The sequence below is a fragment of the Heterodontus francisci genome, chromosome 3, assembly GCF_036365525.1.
Source record: "Heterodontus francisci isolate sHetFra1 chromosome 3, sHetFra1.hap1, whole genome shotgun sequence".
In the NCBI taxonomy this organism is placed as follows: domain Eukaryota; kingdom Metazoa; phylum Chordata; class Chondrichthyes; order Heterodontiformes; family Heterodontidae; genus Heterodontus; species Heterodontus francisci.
Window position 1 is genome coordinate 135254891 of NC_090373.1, and position 26208 is coordinate 135281098.

Sequence of the window (26208 nt, forward strand, 5' to 3'; positions counted from 1 at the left end):
TTGCAAAGCTGCTTCGACACTCAGAAGAGGAACGCTCATTCAAATGCAAACAAATTTCTTTCACAAAATAACATCATAGGATACAGAATATGAGTAATTTGAGACATGGCAATTAATAAGTGCAGCATCTTGAGAAGAGAATGGTGACTTAGGATCTATAGTTTCCAAAGCTCACCAACACTGGGGTTTTCCTTGTGTCTGGGTATGTTGTAGACGAATTGATTGTAACGATTAATCAACAATTCAATTATCACTGTATTGTGCAACTAACAGGATGGTAGAAGGTGAACTAAATAGATCTTGGTCATTTTTCCTCTGCCAATTCCCATGTTCCCATCAAAGCTGTGCTATGATATCCAAGTCAGGATATGTGGATGTTCCACTGTCCCTGATGGACGGGATTGCTGCTTCTATACTTTATGGGTCAAGAATGTTGGACTCCAATTTGCCAGTCGTTCGTTCTCAAGGACCAATGCAGCAATTCCCAAACACAACTAGGTTATATTGTTTTCTTATTATGCTTGTTCGTTTTACAAAAAATTCTTACTTTTCCTTTCTGACTCTTTTACTTTTCTCCTCCTTAATCCACTCTTTTTCCTTCCATCCCTTTATTCCAGCTTCTGTATCTATTTTGTTTTACTTTACACTATTTCCTTCTCAGTCTTTTGTTCTGTTTCTATCTCCAACCTTCCTTTTATAGTAACATAGGAACAGGAGTAGGCCATTTGGCCCCTTGAGCCTGTTCTACCATTCAATGAGATCATGGCTGATCTGCAGCCTAACTCCATATATCTTTTTATTGTTTAAGGTGATAGACCATTGAGCAAAGTGTTCACAAAGCAGCAGGAGTGACATTGGCATTGCTGCACTATTCTGCACTGTTAACAATCGATGTTCCAGCAACTTGGGGGGTAAATATGCTTTGGTATCAACGCTAAGCATAAAAGTCCAATTAATATAATTCCCTGACAAATCTGTGATTGTGGCAATTTCTGATCCAATGTGTTTAAGGAACAGGGCTTGAACCCATGATCTCCTGACTCACAAAAATACAAATACGCTGCTGCTCAGCCAAGGCTGAATAATAATCTAAACCTGAATAAACTGACTAGCATTAACTTATTCAGAAAAATGTATTAACAAATTTACTAATAGGATTGAAATGGTTCCACAGTATATTGTTCAGCCTTGGCCAGACTGCCAGTGTAGCACAGTGTTAACAATTGTGACCTTAGTAAATATTTTTGTCTGGAGCCATATTAAAAAGCACTTTTCTAAACACTGCCATCAAAGACGTGCCCTCTATTTAAAGTAAATTCTAGATAATAACTTCTTATACAACTGTAATTTTAAAGCAAGCTATGATGAGATTATATTGATATTCAAAATATATTAAATTGTGCAAAGTGAACATTTAAACCCCTCCACAATTGCGTTACAATAATGACACCGGAAAAAATGTAAGGGTGAAAAGATTAAAAACTACAGGGACTTCGACAATGCTTCTGCAATGCAATCTTTGCATTATAAAAACGTCACAAAAAGATTAAAACAAATCCTATTGGGAATTAAGTCACAATTCCTGCCTAGCCCCAACATTAAGGTAGAAAGTCAAACCTATAATAAAGCAAATATAATTAGTCTAGAAGTGTTATATGGTAGGCACAGGCTTACCTTCTTCTATGTGCTGCAAAAACTCCTGTGCAGCCTCTTTTTCGTGTTGTTGTAGAACAGGTTTGTAAAGTCTGTTTGGCTCAGGTTTTTTCCGCTTCAGGCAGGAGCAGCTTTGTATTGACTCAAAAAAATCTTTAATTATCTGCAAAATATTTTCCGAGGCCCTCTGTATCAGTTCCACAAAATTTTTCAGGTGCTGTCTGCATGAGGCACAGAACGTCTCCATTATATAATTTTGAGCTCACACAGTTGAAACGTTGATTCTCAAAGGTCAATGATTTCACACTAGGCAAGCCGTAGATATAAGAGGATATGTTGTTTGATGCTGTTTTCTTCACAGAGGCTGGAATATTTTCAAAATTAATAAATTTATATTTATATATATATATCAGAGGCAGAGAAACACTAAGTTCTCAACGTTTAACCTAGAGATGGCTCTGTTCACAAAATTTAGTTTCGGATGGTGATATTGCAGTGTGCTTAATTTGTTTTACTTGAACACACTCACCATGTTTTCACAGTACATTTGCACTGCAAACATAACAAAGGCTAACCTGAGTTCGTCTGATGATAAAAAGGGGGTGGCCTATACTATGTCACAGGGAGGTGCTAATCCGTCAAGCAAATCCAGCCCTCACATGGGAATTAAAATTCAGTTGAGAAGCTGTAAACCTATAACGGTCCTATAGATCTTACTTCTCCTTCCAGAGTACTATTCTGGAACCCCAAACAAAAAAACAAGGAATGTAATATGAAATCATACATTTTATGTGAAATTGTTGGTTGCTCAGCAGTATTTTATGTCAAGATTTTACGTGGAGAAAGCACCCCCAATTAATATAGGAACAGATATTGACTGGTAGTTTTTTGAAAGAAAAATTCCAACAGCATTTGCTGAATGCAATTCAAGTTCTGGGTGTTGAAGATGTTCCTGAAGATTGCGGACCCTTACTAGGTGGCTGGCATGGTAGAACCAGGACTGCTACTCTCCCTAAGTGTGTGCTGCCACTGTTGTGTCATTTTCCAACTTTCTGCTCCCATCAAAAGCACAGGCAAGAATGATCCAACTTCAGGTCCTCTGGCCCCACAAAGACTGGGGTCTCTGCTTCTGCTTCTACCAAATTGGATATCCATGCTGGAATCAGGTGGTCACCTCAACTACCTGGAAAAACAGAAGTGTTAAAAAAAGGCTGCAGAGCGGAAATAGTGTATTGGTTTTATTTAACTCTCCTTCCATTTGGTTTTCCCCAGGTGAAGGTAGTTAAACCCGACCTGCCCCTTCCCATGTAAAATCAGAAAATGTATACTCTTTTGTTAAAGGAATGCTTAACATTTTTTGCTGGCTACACATAATGGTCATAGACCAAAGGCATTACCATGGCAACAGTACAGAGTCCTGGTGAAAAACAAACATGTTTATGCATTTGGATAGTACTTGAGCAATTGCCAGAGTGCATTGCAATCTCGCCCTGTGATGCTGCTCCAAAATTCAACTGAAGGTTGTTATCTCAAAAAAATTGAAGCAAAATGTGAACACAATTACCTTAGTAACCTCCCTTGGCCAAAAAAAACATTCTCACCCGCTGCCATGTTTGGTGTGCCATGAGATAGTATTCACTCTTGCACCCACCTCTATCCATGTTGCTCTGGTGCTGCTCTTGACAGCACCATCAAAAGTTGCTTCATTAATTAGAGCCCTTCTGTCACCCGCCTTTGCTTCTCCTCCCCTGGCCCCACAAAGGTAAGACTGGGGCCTCTGCTTCCCCTCCAACTTCCCTCTTTAACAGCGGGATTGTTTTAAGGCCCACCAGCATCTGCTTAAAAGCTGCAGGTGCCAGATAACCCACCCTTTCATCCTGTTGCGTTCCCAGTGCACCATGTGTTGTTTGCTGTGAGTGCCATGATTTCATGCAATTAACTGACCTTGCATCAGAGTGTCAGGTTGGCCATTTGACTTGCAGCATTGAAACAGCTCAGAAGACAAATTCATTTTGATGTTTAGATCATGGTTTATAACCTTCCTATCATTCCCTGTATAATGTAATCCAAATCAATCATGAGATTACTGTTTGCATATCTGGTCAAACAACTGTTGCTAACATTGTAACTATAAGCCTAGCAGTTTGTGTTTATTTTTATTCTTTCATGGGAAGTGAGCATTGCTGGGAAGGCCAGCGTTTGTTGCCCATCCCTAATTACCCTTGAGAGGGTGGTGGTTACAATGCCAGAAGTGCAGTAGGACAGGACCAGATTACTTAAATAATAGGGGTGGGTACTTGTGCCAGTACTGACACTACTGAGCTGGCTGCCAATTGACCCAGCAGGATTTTGCAGCAGCACTCAACTGCTGTATTATAGAATCATAGGACGTTTACAGCAAAGAAAGAGGCCGCTTGGGGCCCATCGCGTCTGTGTCGGCTGAAATAAAACGAGCCACCCAGCCTAATCCCACTTTCCAGCATTTGGTCCACAGCCATGCAGGTTATGGCACTTCAGATACAAATATAGGCACCTTTTAAATGCGTTGAGGGTTTCTGTCTCTACCACCATTTCAGGCAGTGTGTTCCACCCCTACCTGCCTCTGGGTGAAAGAATCTTTCCTCATCTCCCCTCTAATCCTTCTACCAATCATTGTAAATCTATGCCCCTAGTCACTGACCTCTCTGCTAAGGTGAATAGGCCTTTCACATCCACTCTATCCAGGCCCGTCACAATTTTGTACATCTCAATCAAATCTCCCCTCAGCCTCCTCTATTCCAAAGAGAACAACCCCAGCCTATTCAATCTTTTTTCATAGCTGCAATTTTCTAGTCCTGGCAACATCCTCAGAAATACCCTCTATACCCAATTACATCCTTTCTGTAATGAGGTGACCAGAACTGCATACAGTACTAAGTTATGGCCGAAATAATGTTTTATATATTTCCAGTATAACCTTCCTACTCTTATATTCTATACATCGGCTAATAAAGGAATGGATTCCATATGCCTTCTAAACCACCTTATCAACCTGTCCAGCTACCTTCAGGAATCTATGGATATACACTCCAAGATCCCTCACTTCCTCTACACCTCTCAGTATCCTCCCATTTATTGTTTATTCCTTTGTCTTGCTTGACCTCCCCTCTCTGGGTTAAATTCTATTTACCACTTTTCTGCCCACCTGACCAGTCCACTGATATCTTCCTGCAGTCTACAGCTATCCTCCTTGCTATCAACCACGCGGCCAATTTTAGTGTCGTCTGCCAGCATCTTGATCATTCATCCTACATTTACATCGAAATCGTTTATACCACAAAAAGCAGACCTAGTACTGAGCCCTGCAGAATGCCACTGGAAACAGCCTTACAGTTGCAAAAACACTCATCAGCAATTACCCTTTGTTCCCTGCCACTGAGCCAATTTTGTATCCAGTTTGCTACATTCCCCTGGATCCCATACGCTTATTTTTAACCAGTCTGCTATATGGAACCTTGTCAAAAGCCTTGCTAAACTTCACATCAACTGCACTACCCGCAACAATCCTCCTTGTTACTTCCTCAAAATATTCAATCAAATTAGTCAGACACGAAATTCCCTTAATAAATCCATGCTGACTACCCTTGATTAATCCGTGCCTTTCTAAGTGACAGTTTATCTTTTCTCTCAGAATTGATTCCAATAATTTGCCCACTACCGGGTTTAGACAGACTGGCCTGTAATTATTTGGTCTATCCCTCACTCCCTTTTTAAACAAAGGTACAACGTTAGCAGTTCGCCAATCCTCTAGCACCACACCTGTATCCAGTGGGGAAAATGATGGTCAGACCTTCCGCTATTAACAGCCTGGGTTACATTTCAACCGGCCCTGGTGATTTATCCATTTTCAAGGATGCTAATCCTCTCAATACTACCTTTCTTCCCTATGTTTATCACATACAATAATTCACACTCCTCCTCATCTGCCATGTCTGCATCGTCCTCCTCTTTTGTGAAGACACATGCAAAGTATTCATTAAGAACCATGCCCACATCTTCATACATAGGTTACCTTTTTGGTCTTTTATGGGCTAATTAAATCCTAAGTTATCTGCTTACTCTTAATGTATTGGGGCAGGGCACAGACCCAATTGGCTGAAGCTTTTAAAAAACTGCACATCCCCTCGCCCTTCCCCCCACCACAAAAAACTGCTCCCTTGCTGCTCTAACCATATCCAAATGATAATTGATCTCTCTTGTAGTGACTGCTATTTGCCACTTACAGCACTATATGTGTGCTGGTATACTTACAACTGGTTTTACAGGGTAGGTACTTGTATGTTGCTGCAGGATCTAAAGGACTGCAGTAGCTTAAAAGGGCCGCAACGCAAAAGGTCTCATGGTTGCAGAACAAAAAGATTGCCCATTTGCAGAGTGCCAGTGAGATCAGCAAGGTCTTGAGAAGGATCCAGAGCTCTCAGATGCATAAAGGAACTTGTGGAACTCCTTCCCTGTAATGTCTGCCAAAGGACAGTGGCATTGTTGAGCATAAAGCAACACTGGTTTGCAAGGAGAGCAGAACAGTAGCACTAGAAGGAGGCAGCCACAGCAGGCAGTACCAACTGTGAATATTACATGTAGTGTAACACAGTGCCACTAAAGTTTAACAGATTATTGGAAGTAAATGTGCTCAAATTCAGAATAGACTCCATCTCATGAAAATCTTATGTCACTCCCGATAGTGGCATGAGAACACTGTTCCTCAGAAAGCCATTTGCATCTTTAATCCTCCTCTAGATGTACCTGAAGAAAAAACAGAGCACAGAGAATCAGGTCCCTATGCAGCTTGCATTGCCAGCACTTCAGAGTATTTGCCATCATTCATTGTCTCTCTCCTAAGCACCAGCCCAAATAAATGTTCGGACAGGCGCGATGATGATTATATAAGGTGACACACAGAGCATAAGTGAGCGGGAGCAACTGGAATGAAATGCGAGGAGAAGCCATCACCACTTGGTTGAAGAATGTGAGGATCACAAGTCCCAATTTTTATAAAAGGATGCTTGCAGAGAATTGTATTACAACTACGTGGTGCGATGTGGGTGGTTCCCACTGTTCAACTCCCCATCTGACTGGAGGACATGTTTTGTTATTAGGGTTTAACCCCTTGGTGTTTTATTTTTTTTCAAATAAACAGACAGTGATAGGTTTTCTTGTAGGCTTTAAAAAACAGAAAATCAATTGTTTACTGAAATTTTCGCAACCGCACACACACAAGACAGATAAGAGGGAAAAAAGGAAGGTGACTTTTAGTGCGGGGGAGAGGGAGGTCACAATAAACCTGTTGAATGCTGTTGAAAATCAAGTTCTTGATGGGTGCAGGCCTGAGATGATTGTAGATTTCTCTCTTGATTGAAAGTTCGGTTGAAGACGGTGGGACACTTCTGGTTCACTGTTGGCTAATGTAGATGTAGAATTTTACAGCAGGACACGTGCCTTCGGGCTTGCTGGAACACAAGCTACTAGATGTTGCTTCTCTCTCTCTCTTTCTGGCTCTCTCTCTTAGAGCTGTCTTTTTTTAAGGTAAAGCTGTGTTACTTCTCACCTCCTGGTAGGAAACGTTCAGATCTCTTCCCCATTCCCTTTTCTTCGGTGGTCATTTTGGACCCTTGTTCACGTTAGAAAATAAAAGGTCATGGTAAAAGACAAAGTCTTTCATAACTCTTCAGAGTTACTCCATGATTGTTGTATCATCGCACTTCTGGTGTGCGTGACAATTGTGGCCGAGAAATTCAGACACATGGCAGTGGGGGGAAGGTAGCAATGGCTGGTGGGGGTGTTGGGAGGGGAATGGAGATGCTAGCTGTGTCCGGAAGAGATATAGTGGTGGCTGAAGACGATTGCAGCCAGATGCGGAGGGTCAATAGCTTTTTTTTAAATTTTTTTTTTTATTTCCAAAATATACTTTATTCATAAAAATCTGTAAAAATTACATTGCCAAACAGTTTCCAAACAGCACCAAAAAATACAAACATTGCAAGGGAGATCAGTTTCCTTCAATACTGTCATGAGTTTCTTCCCAACCCTTCCGTTTCTCAATTGTCATGTCAATTACAGTTTTACATTTACAGCAATTCAGAATATTAACGATACAGTTCGAGGGGTTTCCCATGGATCCAGCCCCTCAGTCTAGCTTGGTGGGGGAACCTTACACTGTGGTCTTTCCCCATTGAGCCTTTGCTGCGGCTGCCCCAAGCTTTAGTGCGTCCCTCAGCACGTAGTCCTGGACCTTGGAATGTGCCAGTCTGCAACATTCGGTGGTGGACAACTCCTTGCGCTGGAAGACCAGCAAGTTTCGGGCAGACCAAAGGGCGTCTTTCACCGAATTGATAGTCCTCCAGCAGCAGTTGATGTTTGTCTCGGTGTGCGTCCCTGGGAACAGCCCGTAGAGCACAGACTCCTGTGTTACAGAGCTGCTTGGGATGAACCTTGACAAAAACCACTGCATCTCTTTCCACACCTGCTTTGCAAAGGCACATTCCAGGAGGAGGTGGGTGACCGTCTCTTCCCCACCACAGCCAACGCGGGGGCACTGTGCGGAGGGGGCGAGACTTCGGGTGTGCATGAAGGATCTGATGGGGAGGGCCCTTCTCACCACCAGCCAAGCTAAGTCTTGGTGCTTGTTTGAAAGTTCTGGTGCGGAGGGTCAATAGCTATCCACAGGCATGATCAAGGATCAACATATTTTCCTTTAACGTGGGTTCAGGAGGAGCCCTCCTGCTCCTCCCAAATCCACATTCAGGTAAGTATATTTCGATATTTTACTTCATTGGTTGCAGACTGCAATGATCCCTTCAAGGGTCACCTGTTAGGCTGCATGTCGGTCTGGTTTTCCTGAGTGCATCCTGCGCTGGCTGCCTCAGGGCAAACCAATCTTAAAGTGGGGACCTCAAATGAGAATTACGCCCTTTATTTCCATTTTTTAATTTTTTTTTATTTCCAAAATATACTTTATTCATAAAAATCTGTAAAAATTACATTGCCAAACAGTTTCCAAACAGCACCAAAAAATACAACCATTGCAAGGGAGATCAGTTTCCTTCAATACTGTCATGAGTTTCTTCACAACCCTTCCGTTTCACAATTGTCATGTCAATTACAGTTTTACATTTACAGCAATTGAGAATATTAACGATACAGTTCGAGGGGTTTCCCATTGATCCAGTCCCTCAGTCCAGCTTGGTGGGGGAACCTTACACTGTGGTCTTTCCCCATTGAGCCTTTGCTGCGGCTGCCCCAAGCTTTAGTGCGTCCCTCAGCACGTAGTCCTGGACCTTGGAATGTGCCAGTCTGCAACATTCGGTGGTGGACAACTCTTTGCGCTGGAAGACCAGCAAGTTTCGGGCAGACCAAAGGGCGTCTTTCACCGAATTGATAGTCCTCCAGCAGCAGTTGATGTTTGTCTCGGTGTGCGTCCCTGGGAACAGCCCGTAGAGCACAGACTCCTGTGTTACAGAGCTGCTTGGGATGAACCTTGACAAAAACCACTGCATCTCTTTCCACACCTGCTTTGCAAAGGCACATTCCAGGAGGAGGTGGGCGACCGTCTCTTCCCCACCACAGCCAACGCGGGGGCACTGTGCAGAGGGGGCGAGACTTCGGGTGTGCATGAAGAATCTGACGGGGAGGGCCCTTCTCACCACCAGCCAAGCTACGTCTTGGTGCTTGTTTGAAAGTTCTGGTGATGAGGCATTCCGCCAAATGACTTTGACGGTCTGCTCGGGGAACCATCCGACAGGATCCACCGTTTCCTTTTCCCGTAGGGCCTTGAGGACATTCCGTGCAGACCACTGCCTGATGGACCGGTGGTCAAAGGTGTTTTTCCGCAGAAACTGCTCCACGAAGGATAGGTGGTACGGCGCCGCCCAACTGCATGGTGCGTTCCGCGGCAATGTGACCAGGCCCATCCTTCGCAACACCGGGGACAGATAGAACCTCAGCACGTAGTGACACTTGGAGTTTCCGTACTGGGGATCTACACATAGCTTGATGCAGCCGCACACGAAGGTGGTCATCAGGATGAGGGCCATGTTGGGTACATTTTTCCCGCCCTTGTACAGAGATTTGAACATCGTGTCCCTCCGGACCCAGTCCATTTTAGATCCCCAGACGAAGCGGAAAATGGCTCGGGTGACTGCCACGGCGCAGGAGTGGGGTATGGGCCAGACCTGCGCCACGTAGAGCAACAACGTGAGCGCCTCGCACCTGATGACCAGGTTCTTCCCCACAATGGAGAGAGATCGCTGCCCCCACATGCCCAACTTTTGTCATACCTTGGCTACTTGCTCCTCCCATGTTTTGGTGCACGCCCCAGCCCTTCCGAACCATATCCCCAGCACCTTCAGGTAATCTGACCTGACAGTGAAGGGGACAAAGAATCGGTCAGCCCAGTTGCCAAAGAACATGGCTTCGCCCAAAAGGCCGAAAGTTTTTGCTTCTGCTGCTTGGCGGAGGGCAGTGGTTGGTCCAGCAGTCATCGATACCTGTCACAGTGCTGGTGATGTGGACATCTCTGCAGTCCCTCCCTTGAATGACGATGTCTTCGAGTAGGTGCCAGTGTTTGGGCCACGGATACTGTCATGAGGTCTTATGTTTGTCTCGCTGGTGTAACAGGGTGTTATGACGACGTCATGCTTCAAGCACTAGAATTTTCCAAGAAGCATTCAAATAACTCAGATTCTTTGATTTAGCAGTACAGCGCCACCAATGGCAGGGACAGGGAGCGCTTGTAAACGCCCTGGACAGCGCCACATGTGGTGGGAACAGGAATCTGGCTATAAAATGCCCTGCACATCGCCCCCCTGTGGTCTGAGCTGGAACTTGGTTCGGATTGGGAAGCAATCAGTGAAGGAGAAGCGCTGCCCTTTGACCCCCACCGATTGCTCAGGAAACAAGATGGAGTCTGGTGGCGTTTGATGGCTGTTGGCAGCTTGGCGAGCCGAGGTGAGAAGGGGAAGTAGATCTTAAGCTGCCGGGGAGATGTGGAGCAGGATGAGCCGGTGAATGAGTGCAGTGTGCTGGTTGAGGGTGGGCTGCGCCAAGAGGTCGCTTCCATCCTCCGGGAGCAGAGCCGTGCGGTGCAGGCTGTTCAAAATGGCCTTTCCTTCCCCAGCGTCTGGGGTTGAGCTTTTTAAAAAAACTAAATATCTACTGAGCCGGACCGAGATCCATGCCCTCGCTGCACACCCAGGCGGGGAAGGAGATCCGAGGATCCAATAACACGCCTATTGTAGGAAATCCAATTCCCCCCCCCCCCCCTCCAAAAAATAAATATGGGCATTTTGTTAGTGACCGGCTGTGTCGGAGAGTGCGCTGTAATTCGATTTTATTTTCAGCTGCGAAGATCTAGGCCTCGGGTTTGGTGTCAGTTTAGGATCTGCAACTGTTTAATTGTGATCTCGAGGTGCAGCTTCCATCAATACGTTATAGAACAGCCCAAAGTTGAATTGTACTGCCAATATTTAAAATCTTCAGATGGTCTATCTCTTTAAGTAAAAGTATTGAGTTTTGTGAGTCAGTCCCGATTGCCTCATATAGATTCACTAATGTAGTTCTGAAGACGTTATCTTTTTAATTGTTTAGATTCAATCTGTTAGCAGTAAATGTTTTTTAAATACAATTCTGACCATTGGTGGCATTCATAGCTTATGCGCATCTTATGAAATGGCAGTCAGGAGTTGGTGTTAGAGGAGTTAATAAGACACAGATCCTATTTGCAAGCTCATTTAAAAAAAATAAACTTGAGCAACAAATGGGAAGGGACTGAATATTGCTCATACACCCCTTTCCCTGCCTTATGTATCTTTTAAAATAAGTTGTGGCTTGTATTGCTTTCATCTAAGGACTCTGCTGCCTTGTGATGTATTGGGTCCTGGGGTATTTAATATATCATCCTTTTCAAGATTATTTTTGCCATTTTTTGTTTTCCATTCTTCTCTCCTGATTATATTGAATTTTACTTGGGTGGTATTGTCCATTACATTAGTGACTAGTTTGTGTGTACTTTAATCTTTTTGTGTGTTTGGTAAAATGGTAAGCTGAAAAGCTGAGTGTATGAGAGTTTTCTTGAATATTCTGACTACTTTGGTACTGTTTATTGGTTATCTGCTTGAATGATGTGTAATGTGGGTGAAAATGCTGGTCTTCAGCACCATGGAAACATGAGCAACATTCTATGGACAGGGAAGCTGTCATCATTATTAGCTAGACCAATAGGAATAACTGCTACAGGCCAGCAGAAGAAAGTAAGCCCAACCAGTAAAGAGATCTGCTCCAGGCACATCATAGTAAAGAGAAAGTAGCATCTAACTGCAGTCTGGTTGGAGAGCAAAGGCAGGTTTTGTGAGTCAACGTTCTTGGCAATCCCTCTGATAAGTCAAAGTACCATTCACAACTGCTGAATAAAAATGTAGAAGCTGCACTAATATGTGTATGATTTTTTCATTTTGCAGATATTTAATATATAAACCTATAATGTACAAGACAGCATTTATAGTATTACATAAATGTAATGGTGATTAATTCATGCCAGAATTCCAAACTTGGGTGAAAAAGACTGTGAAGTTTAACACTGGTGGTAGATGTTTAAGTAAATATACATGTGAAGTACACTTACCTGTATTGTTTGTAAGGTGTTTTCCACTAAAATTGTGCTGCTATAGCTTCACCTGTGGACAGTCATTAATTTCTGTTGGACAACATTGTACTAGGGTGTCATTCCACAGATGTCACTAGCCCTTTGGGAATTACGCAAGTGGCTGTTATTTATGTGTGAACGTTGACAGTAAGTCGATCAGGCTGTTCAATTGTGGATGATTGTCAAGCCTAATTCTGTTTTCACTCAATATCTACACACAGGCAGTACACATGCATTAAAAGATGGTCAGAAATGGTTGATTTTCCCCACGAGCCCCCAAATTCTTCGTAGTTTATGAGAGTGTTTGGTAGCATTTCAAATTGGAATGGCTTTTTTAAAAAATAGATATTGAAACAGTAGCTATGAGGAAGACTATAAAAATCTTGCAACTATTATTTGCATACCTTTCTTCTATATAAAGCCCCCGTTGAACAGGAATGAAGGTTATTTCCTTAGAAAAGAGGTGTGTGTGGGGTGGGGGTTGTGGTGTGTGTGAAAAACTTATTGGCTGATATTTCTGCTTTTGAGCTTCAGTTGCTGTATTGCAGTATGTCAAATTTGAGTATTGAATTCAGGATATAAACAGTATCGATGTGCTTTATTGTGCCTGTTAGTTTTGACAATCATGTTTTAAACAATTGAATCCTCTTGACTTCAAAACCGCACCATAGAATCATAGAAATTTTAAGGCACAGGAAGAGGTCACTTGGCCCATTGAGTCTGTGCCGGCCGAAAAACGATCCACATGTTCTAATCCCACCTTCCAGCATTTGGTCCGTAGCCCTGCAGCTTACGGCCCTTGAGGTGCATATCCAGACTCTTTTTGAATGAGTTGAGGGTCTCTGCCTCAACTACCCTTTCAGGCAGTGAGTTCCAGACCATCACCTTCTGGGTGAAAAGGTTTTCCTCATCTCCCCTCTAATTTTTCTACCAATCACTCTAAATCTATGACCCCTCTTCACTGACCTCTCTGCTAAGGTGAATAGACCCTTCACCTCCACTTTATCTAGGCCCCTCAAAATTTTGTACATTTCAATCCGATCTCCCCTAAGCCACCTTTGTTCCAAGGGGAACAACCCCCGCCTATCCAATCTTTCCTCATAGCTGCATTTTTCTAGTCCTGACAACATCCTCGTAAATCTCCTTTGTACCCTCTCTAGTGTAATTACATCCTTTCTGTAATGAGGTGACCAGAACTGCATTCAGTCTTCAAGTTGTGGCCTAACCAAAGAGTTTACAGTTCCAGTATAACCTCCCTGCTCTTGTATTCTATGCATTGGTTAATAAGGGAAAGGATTCCATATGCCACCTTAACCACCTTATTGACCTGTCCTCTTACCTTCAGGGATCTGTGGACATTCACTCCAAGGTCCCTTACTTCCTTTACACTTCTCAGTATTTTCCCATTTATCATGTATTCCTTTGCCTTGTTTGACCTCCCCAAATGCATCACCTCACACTTCTCCAAGTTGAATTCCATTTGCCACTTTTCTGCCCATCTGACCAGACCATCAATATCTTTCTGCAGCCTACGGCTATCCTCCTTGCTATCTGCCACACGGCTAATCTTTGTGTTGTCCGCAAACTTCTTGATCATGCTCCCTACATTTATGTCCAAATTGTTAATATACACCACAAAAAGCAGGGGACCCAGTACTAAGCCCTGTGGAACACCACTGGAAACAGCCTTCCAGTCGCTAAAACAGCCGTCAACAATTACCCTTTCTCTCCTGCCACTGAGCCAATTTTGTATCCACCTTGCTTGTGGGACCTTGTCAACAGCCATGCTAAAATCCATGTAGACCACATCAACTGCACTACCCTCATCTATATTCCTTGTTACTACTTCAAAAAATTCAAGTTGGTCAAACAAGATCTTCCCTTAACAAATCCATGCTGACTATCCTTGATTAACCTGTGCCTTTCTAAGTGACAGTTTATCCTGTCTCTCGGAATAGATTCCAATAATTTGCCCACTGCACTGAGGTTTGACTGACTGGCCTGTAATTATTTGGTCTATCCTTCGCTCCCTTTTTAAACAGAAGTACAATCAGTCAAATAATGAGGGACCTAGATAGAGTCGACAGAAAGGACCTGTTTGTCCTAGCGGAGAGGTCAATTACCAGGAGGCACAGATTTAAGGTGATTGGTAGGATTAGAGGGGACATGAGGAAAAACCTTTTACCCAAAGGGTGGTGGCTGTCTGGATTTCATTGCCAGGAATGGTGGTGGAGGCAGAAATCCTCAACTTATTTAAAAGATACCTGGACATGCACCTAAAGTGCTGTAACCTGCAAGGCTACGTACCAGGTGCTGGAAGGTGGGATTAGATTGTGCGGCTAGATTTTTCGGCCAGCACAGACCCAGTGGGCTGAATGGCCTCCTTCTGTGCCATAATTCTTCTATGGTTAATCTTGTTGCATCAGAACTTCTGATGAAAGATCACAGACCTGAAATGTTAATTATGTGTCTCTCTCCACAGATGCTGTTAGACCTGCTAAGTATTTCCAGCACTTTGTTTTTTTAAACTTATGAAAAATACTTAAATGAACTTAGTTCCATAAATACATTGTTCATGGAGCTACTCAAAGATTCCCTTGCGCCCAAAGCATGTCCTTTCACTGAAATAGATTTTTTCCTTTTAAAGGAGCCCTTCAATTTTCTGGTTTCTGTAAGAAAGAGATTTAAGATTTTAGGATGTGCAATATTTAGGGAGAGAGTAATTTCAATTTGTAAGTTTTTTGATTATTTTGTCAGTGTATTTCTCATCCAGTGCTAAGTAGAGTATTAGTTTTAGCATTATTTAACACTGTTTAATAATATAGAAAAAAATAACACCGAGTTTTTTTTTTCCTTATCTTTATGTAAACTTCTAAAGACTTGCATTACTACAGAAAATATAGTGTACCACTTAACCTTGTGCTACATGACCTTGAAAGTAAGAGGCAATTGATTCACTTATATGGAAATTGTAGAATGATGAACCTCACTTATATGAAAGGTTCGTCTTTCTACAGTTATCATACCGATATGTTGCTGATGTAGATTTCTTTTTTAAACCTGAACTGCGATGGTATATTAATGTATATTTTGCAGGGGTGACAAAGGATTCTTATTGGCTAAGATCAGGGTTAAAACCCTGTTTGGACCCTCCAAGATTGCACTGGAACAACTGAAATGGCAGGAAGAGGGCCACTGTTGTAAATTCGACTGATAGCTCCCTCTTCGGTCTTTTTTTCTTGCCATTTAATGAACTGCGTAACACCAAGTGTGCAGTGAAGGGTGTAGTAGTTTTAAATTTGTAAGACAAACATGGGCAAGGAAACCTCCTGCTGATTCATCAGCTGAGGGAGCGCAGTAGGTGGTAATCAGTGCTTTTACATGTTGAACACCAATTGGAAAAACCAATAAGTGTAGCACGGGCACAGAATTTTACTCTGAGTGGGGGATTTCAGTGTCCATCACCAAAGAGTAGCTTGGTAGCACCACTACTGACTGAGCTGGCCAAGTCCTGAAGGACATGTCTGCCAGACTGGGCCTGCGGCAGGAGGGGAGAGAACCAACAAAAGGGAAAAACCTGCTTGACTTGGTCCTCAAATCTACCTATCGCAGATGCATCTCTCCATGATAGTATTGGTTGGAATGACCACTGCACAGTCTTTGTGGAGATGAAGTCCCATCTTCACACTGAGGACACCTTCCATCATGTGTGGCACTACCACTGTACTAAATGGGATAGACTCAGAACAGATCTGGCAGCTCAGAACTGGGCATCCATGAGGTGCTGTGGGCCATCATCAGCAGTAGAATTATTTTGAACCACAATCTGCAACTGCATGGCCCAGCATATCCCTCACTCTACCATAACCACCAAGCCAGTGGATTAACTCTGGTTCAATGAGGAGTGTAGGAGAGCATGTCAGGAGCAGCACCAGGCATACCTTGGGTGCCAACCTGGTGAAGGACTACGTGCATGCTAAACAGCGGAAGCAGCATGCTATAGACAAAGCTAAGTGACAGATCGAAGCTCTGCAGTCCTCCCACATGCAGTCATGGTGGTGGGCAATTAAAACAACTAACCAGAGGAAGAGGTGGCTCCCAAAACATCCTCATTCAGTGCAGGAGGAGCCCAGCAAATGAGTGTAAAAGACGAGGCTGAAATATTTGCAGCTATCTTCAGCCAGAAGTGCCAAGTGGATGATCCATCTCGGCCTCCTCCTGAGGTCCCCAACATCATAGATGCTAGTCTTCAGACAATTCGATTCGCTCCATGTGATATCATGAAAAAGCTAAATACACTGGATTCAGCAAAGGGTATGGGCCAATCCTGACTTGGAACTATATTGCCGTTCCTTGACTGTTGCTGGGTCAGAAACCTGGAAAACACTCTCTAACAGCGCTGTAGGTGTATCTACCCCACATGGGCTGCAGTGCTTTAAGAAGGTGGCTCAGGGCAATTAGGGATGGGCAATAACTGCTGGCGTTGCCAGCGAAGCCGATATCCCAAGAACAAATGAAACAAAGTTAGAACTGGGAACATTGATTTTTATAATGGAAATACACCTGAGCAGATTGAGTATAACAGTTGCAAACCTAGTTATTGACTCCATTTCCCTAGTCACTCACATGTTGCGCAGAGTACTTGTGATCAAGTTTCAAAGTCCTACGATATGGTCTTTAGTTATTTCTGAAGTGGGCTCTAAAGTTTAAATAATTCAGCAGCTTTTAATCCTTTTGTCTTTGCTGAAGGGGATGTTTTATAATGCTGCTGGTTTGTTTCTTCCCACTAATCAGTTGATTACTTTTTCACATTTTATCCACTCTTGATAAGTAGTGTCGCTTGGGCATCATGTTCCTTTCAAAAATCAATCGCTCCATTTTTATGAAAGGTATGGATTCTCCCCTGTGGTTTCCCAGGGTGGTGCGCTCCTCAGCTGAGGCTTTTTGGGGAGCAATAGGACACAATGTTAAGGCAAACCCGTCTGCAGCGCTATCAAGTGGTTGCTGATGTTGTCTGGAAACAAGCCACTTTCTTTGCCTTTTTCAGTGAGGATTAATTTTTGTGGGAAAAGATCAGGTATGGGGACAAATAAATTAGTGGTAATATTATTAGAACCACTTACCTTGCATTTAAAAAAAGAAGTGATAATGAAATCACTTACGGATTTGCATTGAATCACATGTTTTCTCCTGAGTTCCTTTCAAAAGTGGTTGTTCTCTGAACCACTAGTTAATGAAATCTATTTACTAAGTTTTATTTTGTCATATTTTCTTTCAACTTCTGTTAGGGAGTTTAATATATGTTGCTTACAATCTGATTTTTACATTTGAAATCAATAGTGCTCATCAAAACAAGTGGCTCTTAACAAAAATTAAGTCCAGTAAAAATTGGAGAACCACATGAAAAAATTGTTTTACCTCCAGTGTTGCATGTACTTTAACTTGTTTGTCACAGTACATTGTTTCAATTTGTTAAGTTTAAGTACAAACGTTTGCAAATAGAAAGGATTTGAAAGTCAGCTTAAATAATCTCCTAAATAAGCTGGAATCTAATTAGTTTCTCCCCCACATCCTCCTGATTTTGCCTCAAAAGATGCCTAAGATATGCAATATGAAGGTCACATCCTCAGTGATTATTATTGTCCTACTTAACTTTCAAATGGTCACTGATGCATAAGTGTTTGACAGTATTTTCTGTGTCAGTTGAAGGTGGCGGAGGTGATTGCTGAGTGCTGCCATATGTCGAGTGTACTGTTGGCTAATTTAAAGAAGAAAATTCAAAGCTGTCACTTGAAAAAGGTACCTATTTGTATATCTGGATTTTTTGTAATTTTATTGTATATGTGCAGCTTGGAGTATTCAGATTAAAGTAATTCCATATATTTTTAATCTGTGATCTAACTGTTTTGGAAAAAGTGATAATTTAAAGGACAGTCCAAATTCAATGAAATTTTAGACCCTTTTGGTCTGGGATTTCTATTTTGTTGCATTAATTTTTTTAACCTAATGTGTTAGGTCATGTATCTGTATGCGCTTGTTGAAGCTAGCCTGTTCTATTCTAAGTATTTTCTTAAATTGGTAATGGAAGTGAAACATAACTGTGAAAAGCTTTAAAATGCAAATGGAGACAGACTTACTGAATAGCTCAATTAGGTAGAAGTTTGAAGATTCTAGTCATATGTTCCAAATTATCTTTTTCTACAGAAGTGAAATCTTGGGAAAAGATTAAAAAGAAAACAACTAAATTCTCTAAATTGGAGAATAACATTTTGTGTGGACCTGTTTAAAAGATTTCACAACAAGATTTCACATTTTAAGACTTTAACAACAAAACTAAAAGAAATCCCCATTAACTGAATAGTACTTTGTAAGTAGCTGATACCCCCAAATGACAAAGAAAGGTATTTTCTTATTAAAACACCCGAAAACCTCACACCACACTTGTTACACAGTCCTCCTTGTTGGCATAATCTTTATGGTTAAAAGTCCCAAACGCCTCCTAGTTACAATAGGTTGGATTTCCCAGATACTTCTCAAAGTCAATTTCCTCTTCGCTCACTTCTCCGAGCACCTTCGACCTGGACGTCCGTGAATAAGGTGATTCCTGATGATCTTGTTGGTCTTTTACTCCTCTGCAAACCTCAATTTTCAAAACGGGTTCAAGTCTTTGCAGCCTTTTGCTGTATAATTTTTTTTCCTGAAGGGGGGGGGGGTTTCCTCTGTTGAGGCTGCTACCACTAGTTGTCTTCCTTACAGCCTGTCCTGAGGCTGCCACTGCTGGCAGCCTGTCTGCCTTCAGAAAATCTGTTTAAACTTATCTGGAATTAGTAGTCAATAGCCTCTTGTCCTTTTCCAGTCTGCAAAGCCCACAAGTCTGGCTTCAGCAGAGCCACCTGAGCTTTCCATTGTTTCCAGGTGTTAGCAGCTGTCATGCACATTTGCATCCTCAGAATCACTGACTCCTTGTTTATGATTCAGAAGTCTGGGAGGGTGAAACTCATTTTTTAAAATAAATTTGGAAAATTAAACCAGTTTTATCAATCATTTTTTGTACAGTAGTGTTTATTGTAAACAGCTGTGCAATTTGTTAATTTGTGAATTGCTATTATAAGTGATTACAGTTAAATTTACAGTTCTGCACTTAATTTTTAATTCTCTCTTTAACTTTTTCTTATGAACTGTTTAATGCATAATACCCGATCTGGATGTCAAGTTCACTTGCCAGTTTTGTTGCATCTGATTTATTTAGCAACCTTGCCTTTTAAAAACATTATTCATGGTATGTGGGCATTGTTGGTGATCCCTAATTGCCCTTTGTGAAGGTGGTGTTGAGCTGCCTTCTTGAACTGCTGTAGTCCATGTGGTGTAGGTATACCCAGAGTGCTGTTAGGAAGGAAGTTCTAGGAATTTTGACCCAGCAACAGTGAAGAAACGGTGATATATTTCTAAATCAGAATGGTGTGATTTGGAGGAGAACTTGCAGGTAGGTGGTATTCCCATGTGTCATGCAGCCCTTGTTCTTCTAGGTGGGAGAGGTCACAGATTTCAAAGGTTCTGTCCAAGGAGCCTTGGCGAGTTGCTGCAGCGCATCTTGTAAATGGTACATTTTGCTGCCGTGGTGCACCAGTGGTGGAGGGAGTGAATGTTTAAGGTGGTGGATGGGGTGCTAGTCGGGAGGGTTGCTTTCTCCTGGATGGTGTTGAACCTGTTCAGTGTTGTTGGAGCTGCGCTTATTCAGGAAAGTGGAGAGTATTCTATCACACCCCTAATATGTGCCTTGTAGATGTTGGCTAGGCTTTTCCGAGTCAGGAAGTGAGTTATTTGCCACAGAATTCCTAGCCTCTGGCTCTTGTCGCCACAGTATTTGAGGCTGATCCAGTTAAGTCTCTGATCATTGGTGACCCTCAGGATATAGAAGGTGGGAGATTCAGCGATGTAATGCTGCTGAATGCCAAGGGAAGATGTTTAGATTCTCTTGTTGGAGATGGTCATTACCTAGCACTTGTGGCGTGAATATTACTTGCCACTTATCAGCCTGGGGAGCTGGTGGGGCAGTAGTAATTTCACTGGACTAGTAATCCAGAACCCAGGCTAATGCTCTGGGGACATGGGTTCGATTTCGCACCATGGCAGATGGTAAAATTTGGATTCAATTAATCTGGAATTAAAAGCTTGTCTAACGATGACCATTGTCTGTTATAAAAACCCATCTGGTTCACCTAATGTCCTTTTAGGGAAGGAAATCTGCCATCCTTACCTCACCTACATGTGACTCCAGTCCCACAACACTGTGGTTGACTCTTTAATGTCCTCTGAAATGGCCTAGCAAGCCACTCTGTTGTATCAAACCACTACAAAACCTAAAAAGGAATGAAATCGTCCAGACCACCCAGTATACACCTAAGCATCGGAAATGACAGCGGCACACCAGCCCTATCCAGTCTCTACAAAATCCTCCTTATTAACATCTGGAGGCTTGCCAAAATTGGGAGAGCTGTCCCACAGACTAATCAAGCATCCCATCAGCTGGACAGACCCACCAGAGGTGACAGCACAGTGGTATACAGTTGGGAGGGAGTTGTCCTGGGAGTCCTCAACATTGACTCCGGACCCCATGAAGTCTCATGGCATCAGGTCAAATATGGCGAGGAAACCTGTTGATTACCACCTACTGCCCTCCTTTCCCCCCCCTGCCTGGCTGATGTTGAACGCGAACTGGAAGAAGCACTGAGGATGGCAAGGGTGCAGAATGTACTCTGGGTGGGGAACTTCTATGTCCATCACCAAAAGTTGCTTGATGGCACCACTACTGACTGAGCTGGCTGAGTCCTAAAGGACATAGCTGCTAGACTGGGCCTGCGGCAGGTGGTGAGGGAACCAACAAGAGGGAAAAACCTACTTGACTTGGTCCTCACCAGTCTACCTGTCGCAGATGCATCTGTCCATGACCATATTGGTAGGAATGACCACTGCACAGTCCTTGTCGAGACGAAGTCCTGTCTTCACATTGAGGGTTCCCCCCCATCGTGTTGTGTGGCACTACCACCATGCTAAATGGGATAGATTTCGAATAGATCTAGTAATGCAAAACAGGGCATCCATGAGGTGCTGTGGACCATCAGCAACAGCAGAACTGTAGTCGACCACAATCAGTAACGTAATGGCCTGGCATATCCTTCACTCTATCATTACTACTGTTACGGTCAGGTGAGGGATCGAAGGGCTTCCCTCTTTTCCCTCCTTGTTTGACTACAACTGGTTTAATTCTTTTTTAATGTGGATATATTGGCCAATTCATTAGGCGACTACTTACTCGCTATGATCATAAGAACACATTGGACAGGTTTTCTTGAGTTTAACTTTATTGTACTTTAAACCGAACTTTTTAAAATAATAAACTGCACTCCAACTTTCACACACACACAAATAGCTTACAGAGTGGGGAAGGATAGTTTGGTCGAGTTAGAGTCCATAGAAAAAAGGGATATACAGTCTGGAGTTTGGTGATTTGGCAGGCTTCTAACTGAATTCGGTGGTCCTGGGGCTTCTGGTTTGAAGAGATAGATGACTGATTTGGTGGGTCTCTTGGAGACAGTGATGCGGGTGATTTCCTCCAAGGGTTTTCTGGTTGTAGCTGGAGTATGCAGAGGTGGTCAGTCAGCAGGCAAGGTTCAAAACTTGCAAGCTGGAATGGAGAGGGGGTGGAGGGTGAGAGAGAGAGAGAGAATGGACTCCCACTTGGGTCTGCACATGTCCAAGTCCAGATGCTTCTCGGTTTGCTGCAGAGAAACAACAGCTTAAAACACAGATTGGGTTGGGAGGGGGACTTGTCACATGACAGTCACCCAGTAATTCAAGTATGGTAATTAGCAGTGTATTTCTTGCAACTAAAACAGCCCATGCCTGGGTATTTCTTTCTCACAACCAGGGTCCTATTATTCAAGTAATAGTCTTGATGCCTTGTTAATGGGAACAGGCAGTTCCCTTAAATTTCCCAGGTTCTGGTTCTTGCTGGGACGAGGCAGACTCTTCGCCTCCAACCTCACAGGCTATGCAATGTAGGATACAGTGTTGCAAATTAGATGGCTTTCTTAAGCTGCTAGTAAAGTCACCTTTTATCTGTTCCTTTTTAATTTCTTTAAAAAATATAAATTCAGGTCTCTAGCCGGTAGATTAAAAAAAGTTATCATTCAACGTAACATATTGGTGTGATACCATCAAGCTGGGGTGGGGAACCAGCCCTGGTTCAATGAAAAGTGCAGGTGGGCATGCCAGGAGCAGCACCAGCCACACCTAAAATGAGGTGTCAGCCTGGTGGAGCTACAACACAGGATTGCATGCATGCCGAATAGCGGAAGCAGCATGCAGTAGACAGGGCTAAGCGATCCTACAACCAATGGATCAGATCTAAGCTCTGCAGTCTTGCCACATCCAGTCGTGAATGATGGTGAACAATTAATCAACTGATAGGAGGAGGAGGCTTCACAAATATCCCCATCCTCAATGATGGGGGAGCCCAGCATATCAGTGCAAAAGAAAAAGCTGAAACATTTGCATCTATCTGCAGACAGGAGTGCCGAGTGGATGATCCATCTCTGCCTCCTCCTGAGGTCCTCAGCATCACAGATGCCAGTCTTCAGCCAATCCAGTTCACTCGATGTGATATCAGGAAACAGCTGAAGGCACTGGATACTGCAAAGGCTATGGGCTCTGACAACATTCTGGCAATAGTACTGAAAATTTGTGCTCCAGAACTGACCGTGCCCCTATGCAAGCTGTTCCAGCACAGCTACAACACTGGCATCTACCCGGCAATGTGGAAAATTGCCCAGGCATGTCCTGTACACAAAAAAAAAAAGAGGGCAGTAATTGGCCGTGTTGGATTTGTCCTATCAATCTACTCTCGATCATCAGCAAAGTGATGAAAGGTGTCGTCAACACTGCTATCAAGCAGCATTTGCTCAGCAATAACCTGTTCACTGATGCTCAGTTTGGGTTCCACCAGGGCTACTCAGCTCCTGACCTCACTTTAGCCTTTGTTCAAACACAGACAAAACAGCTGAACTCCAGAAGTGAGGTGAGAGTGACTGCTCTTGACATCAAGGTAGCATTTGACTGAGTATGGCATCAAGGAGCCCTAGCAAAACTGGAGTCAATGGGAATCAGGGGGAAAACTCTCTGCTGGTTGGATTCATATCCAGCAGAAAGGAAGATGGTTGTGGTTGTTGAATGTCAATCATCTCAGTCCTAGGACATTACTGCAAGAATTCCTCAGGGTAGTGTCCTAGGCCTAATCATCTTTAGCTCCTTCATCAGTGATCTTCCATCATAAGGTCAGAAGTGGGGATGTTCGCTGATTTCACAGTGTTCACCATTTGCGACGACTCAGATACTGAAGCAGCCCATGTCCAGATGCAGTAAGACCTGGATAACTTAGAGGCTTGGGCTGGTAAGTGGCAAGTAACATTCGCACCGCACAAGTGCCAGGCAATGACCATCTCCAACAAGGGAGAATCTAACTGTCTCCCCTTGATGTTAAATGACATTTTCATTGCTGAGTACACCACTATCAACATCCTGGGGGTTACTATTGACCAGAACTGGACCAGCCACATAAATGCTGTGGCTACAAGAGCAGATCAGAGACTGGGAATTCTGCAGCGAGTAATTCACCTGACTCCCCAATGCCATCTACAAATCAGGAGAGTGATGGAATACTCTTCACTTGGCTGGATGGGTGCAGTTGCAACAACACTCAGGAAACTCGACACCAACCAGGGCAAAGCAGTCTGCTTGACTGGCACCCCATTCACCACCTTTAACATTCATTGTCTCCACCACCAACGCACAGTGGCAGCATTCTGTACCATATGCAAGATGCACTGCAGCAACTCACCAAGGCTCGTTCGACAGCACTTTCTAAACCTTTGACCTCTCCCACCTAGAAGATCAAGGGCAGAAAATGCATGGGCACACCACCAGCTGCAAGTTCTCCTCCAAGCCACACAATATCCTGATTTGGAACTGTATCGCTGTTCCTTCTGTTGCTGGGTCAAAATCCTGGAATTCCCTTCCTAACAACACTGCGGGTGTACCTACATCCCAAGGACTGCAGCGGTTCAAGAAGGCAGCTCACCACTATCTTCTCTAGGGCAAAAAATGCTGGCCTAGCCAGTGATGCCCACATCCCACGAACAAGTATTTTAAAAAAAAAAAGCCCAAGCCTGAATGTTGTCCAGTTCTTGCTGCATGCAGGCATGGACTGCTTTCAGTATCTGAGGAGTCGCAAATGGACCTGAATACTACAATCATCAGCCAACGTCCCCACTTCTGACCTTTTATGATGGAGGGAAAGTCATTGATGAAGTAGCTGAAGATATTTGAACCTAGGACATTGCCCCGAGGAACTACTTCCTGGGGCTGAAATGATTAACCTCCAACAATCACAGACATCTTCCTTTGTGCTAGGTATGACTGTATCTCCATGATTTCCATGACATCAATTTTACTAGAGTTCCTTGATGCCCCAATCTATCAAATGCTGTCTTGATGTTAAGGGCAGTCACTCTCGCCTCACTTCTGAATTTCAGCTCTCCTGTTCATTTTTGTACAAAGGCTGACTTGAGGCCTGGAGCCTAGTGGTCCTGGTCGTGGCAGAACCCAAACTGAACATTGGTGAGCAGGCAGTTAGTAAGTGCTGCTTGATAGCACTGTCAGTGACCCCTTCCATCACTTGGCTAATGACTTAGAGTAACCTGATATGGTGGGATTGGAGTTATCTTGCTTTTTGTGGACAGCACATACCTGGGCAATGTTCCACTTTGTCGGGTGAATGTCTGTGTATTGTAGCTGTTCTAGTACAGCTTGTCTGGGGGCTTAGCTAGCTCTGGAGCACGCGTCCGCAGCACTACAGCCGGGATGTTGTCAGACCCCATATCCTTTTTGCTGTATCCAGTGTGCTGTGCTGCTGCTTGATATCATGTGGATTGAATAAAATTGGTTGAAGACTCTGATGCTGGGGACCTCGGGAGGGAGTTGATGTGGATCATCCACTCAGTACTTTTGGCTGAAGATGGTTGCAGATGCTTCAGTCTTGTCTTTTGCACTAACGTGCTGGGCTCACCACCATTGTGGATGGGGATGTTCGTGAAGCTGCCTCCTCCTGTTTAATTTAATTGACCATCACCATTCGTGACTGGATGTGGCAGGACTGTAGAGCTTTGACCTGATCCATTTGGCTAGGGGATTGCTTAGCTCTGTCTATAGCATGCTGCTTCTGCTGTTTAGCATGTATGTAGTCCTGTGTTGTAGTTTCACCCAGGTTGACACCTCATTTTTAGGTATTGCTGGTGCTGCTCCTGCACTCCTCATTGAACCAGTGTTAGTCCCCTGGCTTAATGGCAATGGTAGATTGGAATAAAATTCTACTGGTCCCTAGCACCTCAAAGATGTCCAGTTTTGAGCTGCTAGATGGAGGGTGTCCTCTGTGAAAATGGGACTTTGTCCCCACAAGGACTGTATGGTGTTCACTCCTACCAATGCTGTCATGGGTAGATTGGTCTGGACGAGGTCAAGTAGGTTCCTCCCCCCCCCACCCCCTGTTAGTTGGCTTTCTCAACACCTACAGCAGGCCCATTGTGACAGATGTGTTCTTCAGGACTTGGCCAGCTCCGTTATTCATGGTGCTACTAAGCCACTTTTGGTGATGGACATTGAAGTCCCCCACCCAGAGTATATTCTGTGCCCTTGCTACTCTCAATCCTTCCAAGTGGTGTTCAACATGGAGCACTGATTCATCAGTTGAGGGAGGCCGGTAGGTGGTAATCAGCAGGAAGTTTTCCTTGCCCATGCCCAAGGATGGTATTGGAGGAGTCTGGGAC

The 26208-nt window shown here is 43.5% G+C and overlaps 2 protein-coding genes across 9 annotated transcripts in view; one reads left to right on the forward strand and one right to left on the reverse strand.

The window, feature by feature from the left end:
- Nucleotides 1-2228, reverse strand: part of LOC137361178 (uncharacterized) — a 77388-nt gene extending 75160 nt beyond the window's left edge. For both annotated transcript variants that reach the window (XM_068026105.1, XM_068026110.1), the window contains exon 1: nucleotides 1675-2228. In XM_068026105.1, coding sequence (XP_067882206.1) covers nucleotides 1675-1900 — 226 coding nt within the window. In that variant the 5' untranslated portion in view covers nucleotides 1901-2228. The remainder of the gene's footprint in view (nucleotides 1-1674) is intronic.
- An 8305-nt stretch (nucleotides 2229-10533) lies between these two features.
- Nucleotides 10534-26208, forward strand: part of LOC137361195 (bcl-2-associated transcription factor 1-like) — a 58276-nt gene continuing 42601 nt past the window's right edge. For all 7 annotated transcript variants that reach the window (XR_010972110.1, XM_068026120.1, XM_068026124.1 and 4 more), the window contains exons 1-2: nucleotides 10534-10635; nucleotides 18032-18127. The gene's annotated coding sequence lies outside the window, so the exon portion shown is untranslated. The remainder of the gene's footprint in view (nucleotides 10636-18031; nucleotides 18128-26208) is intronic.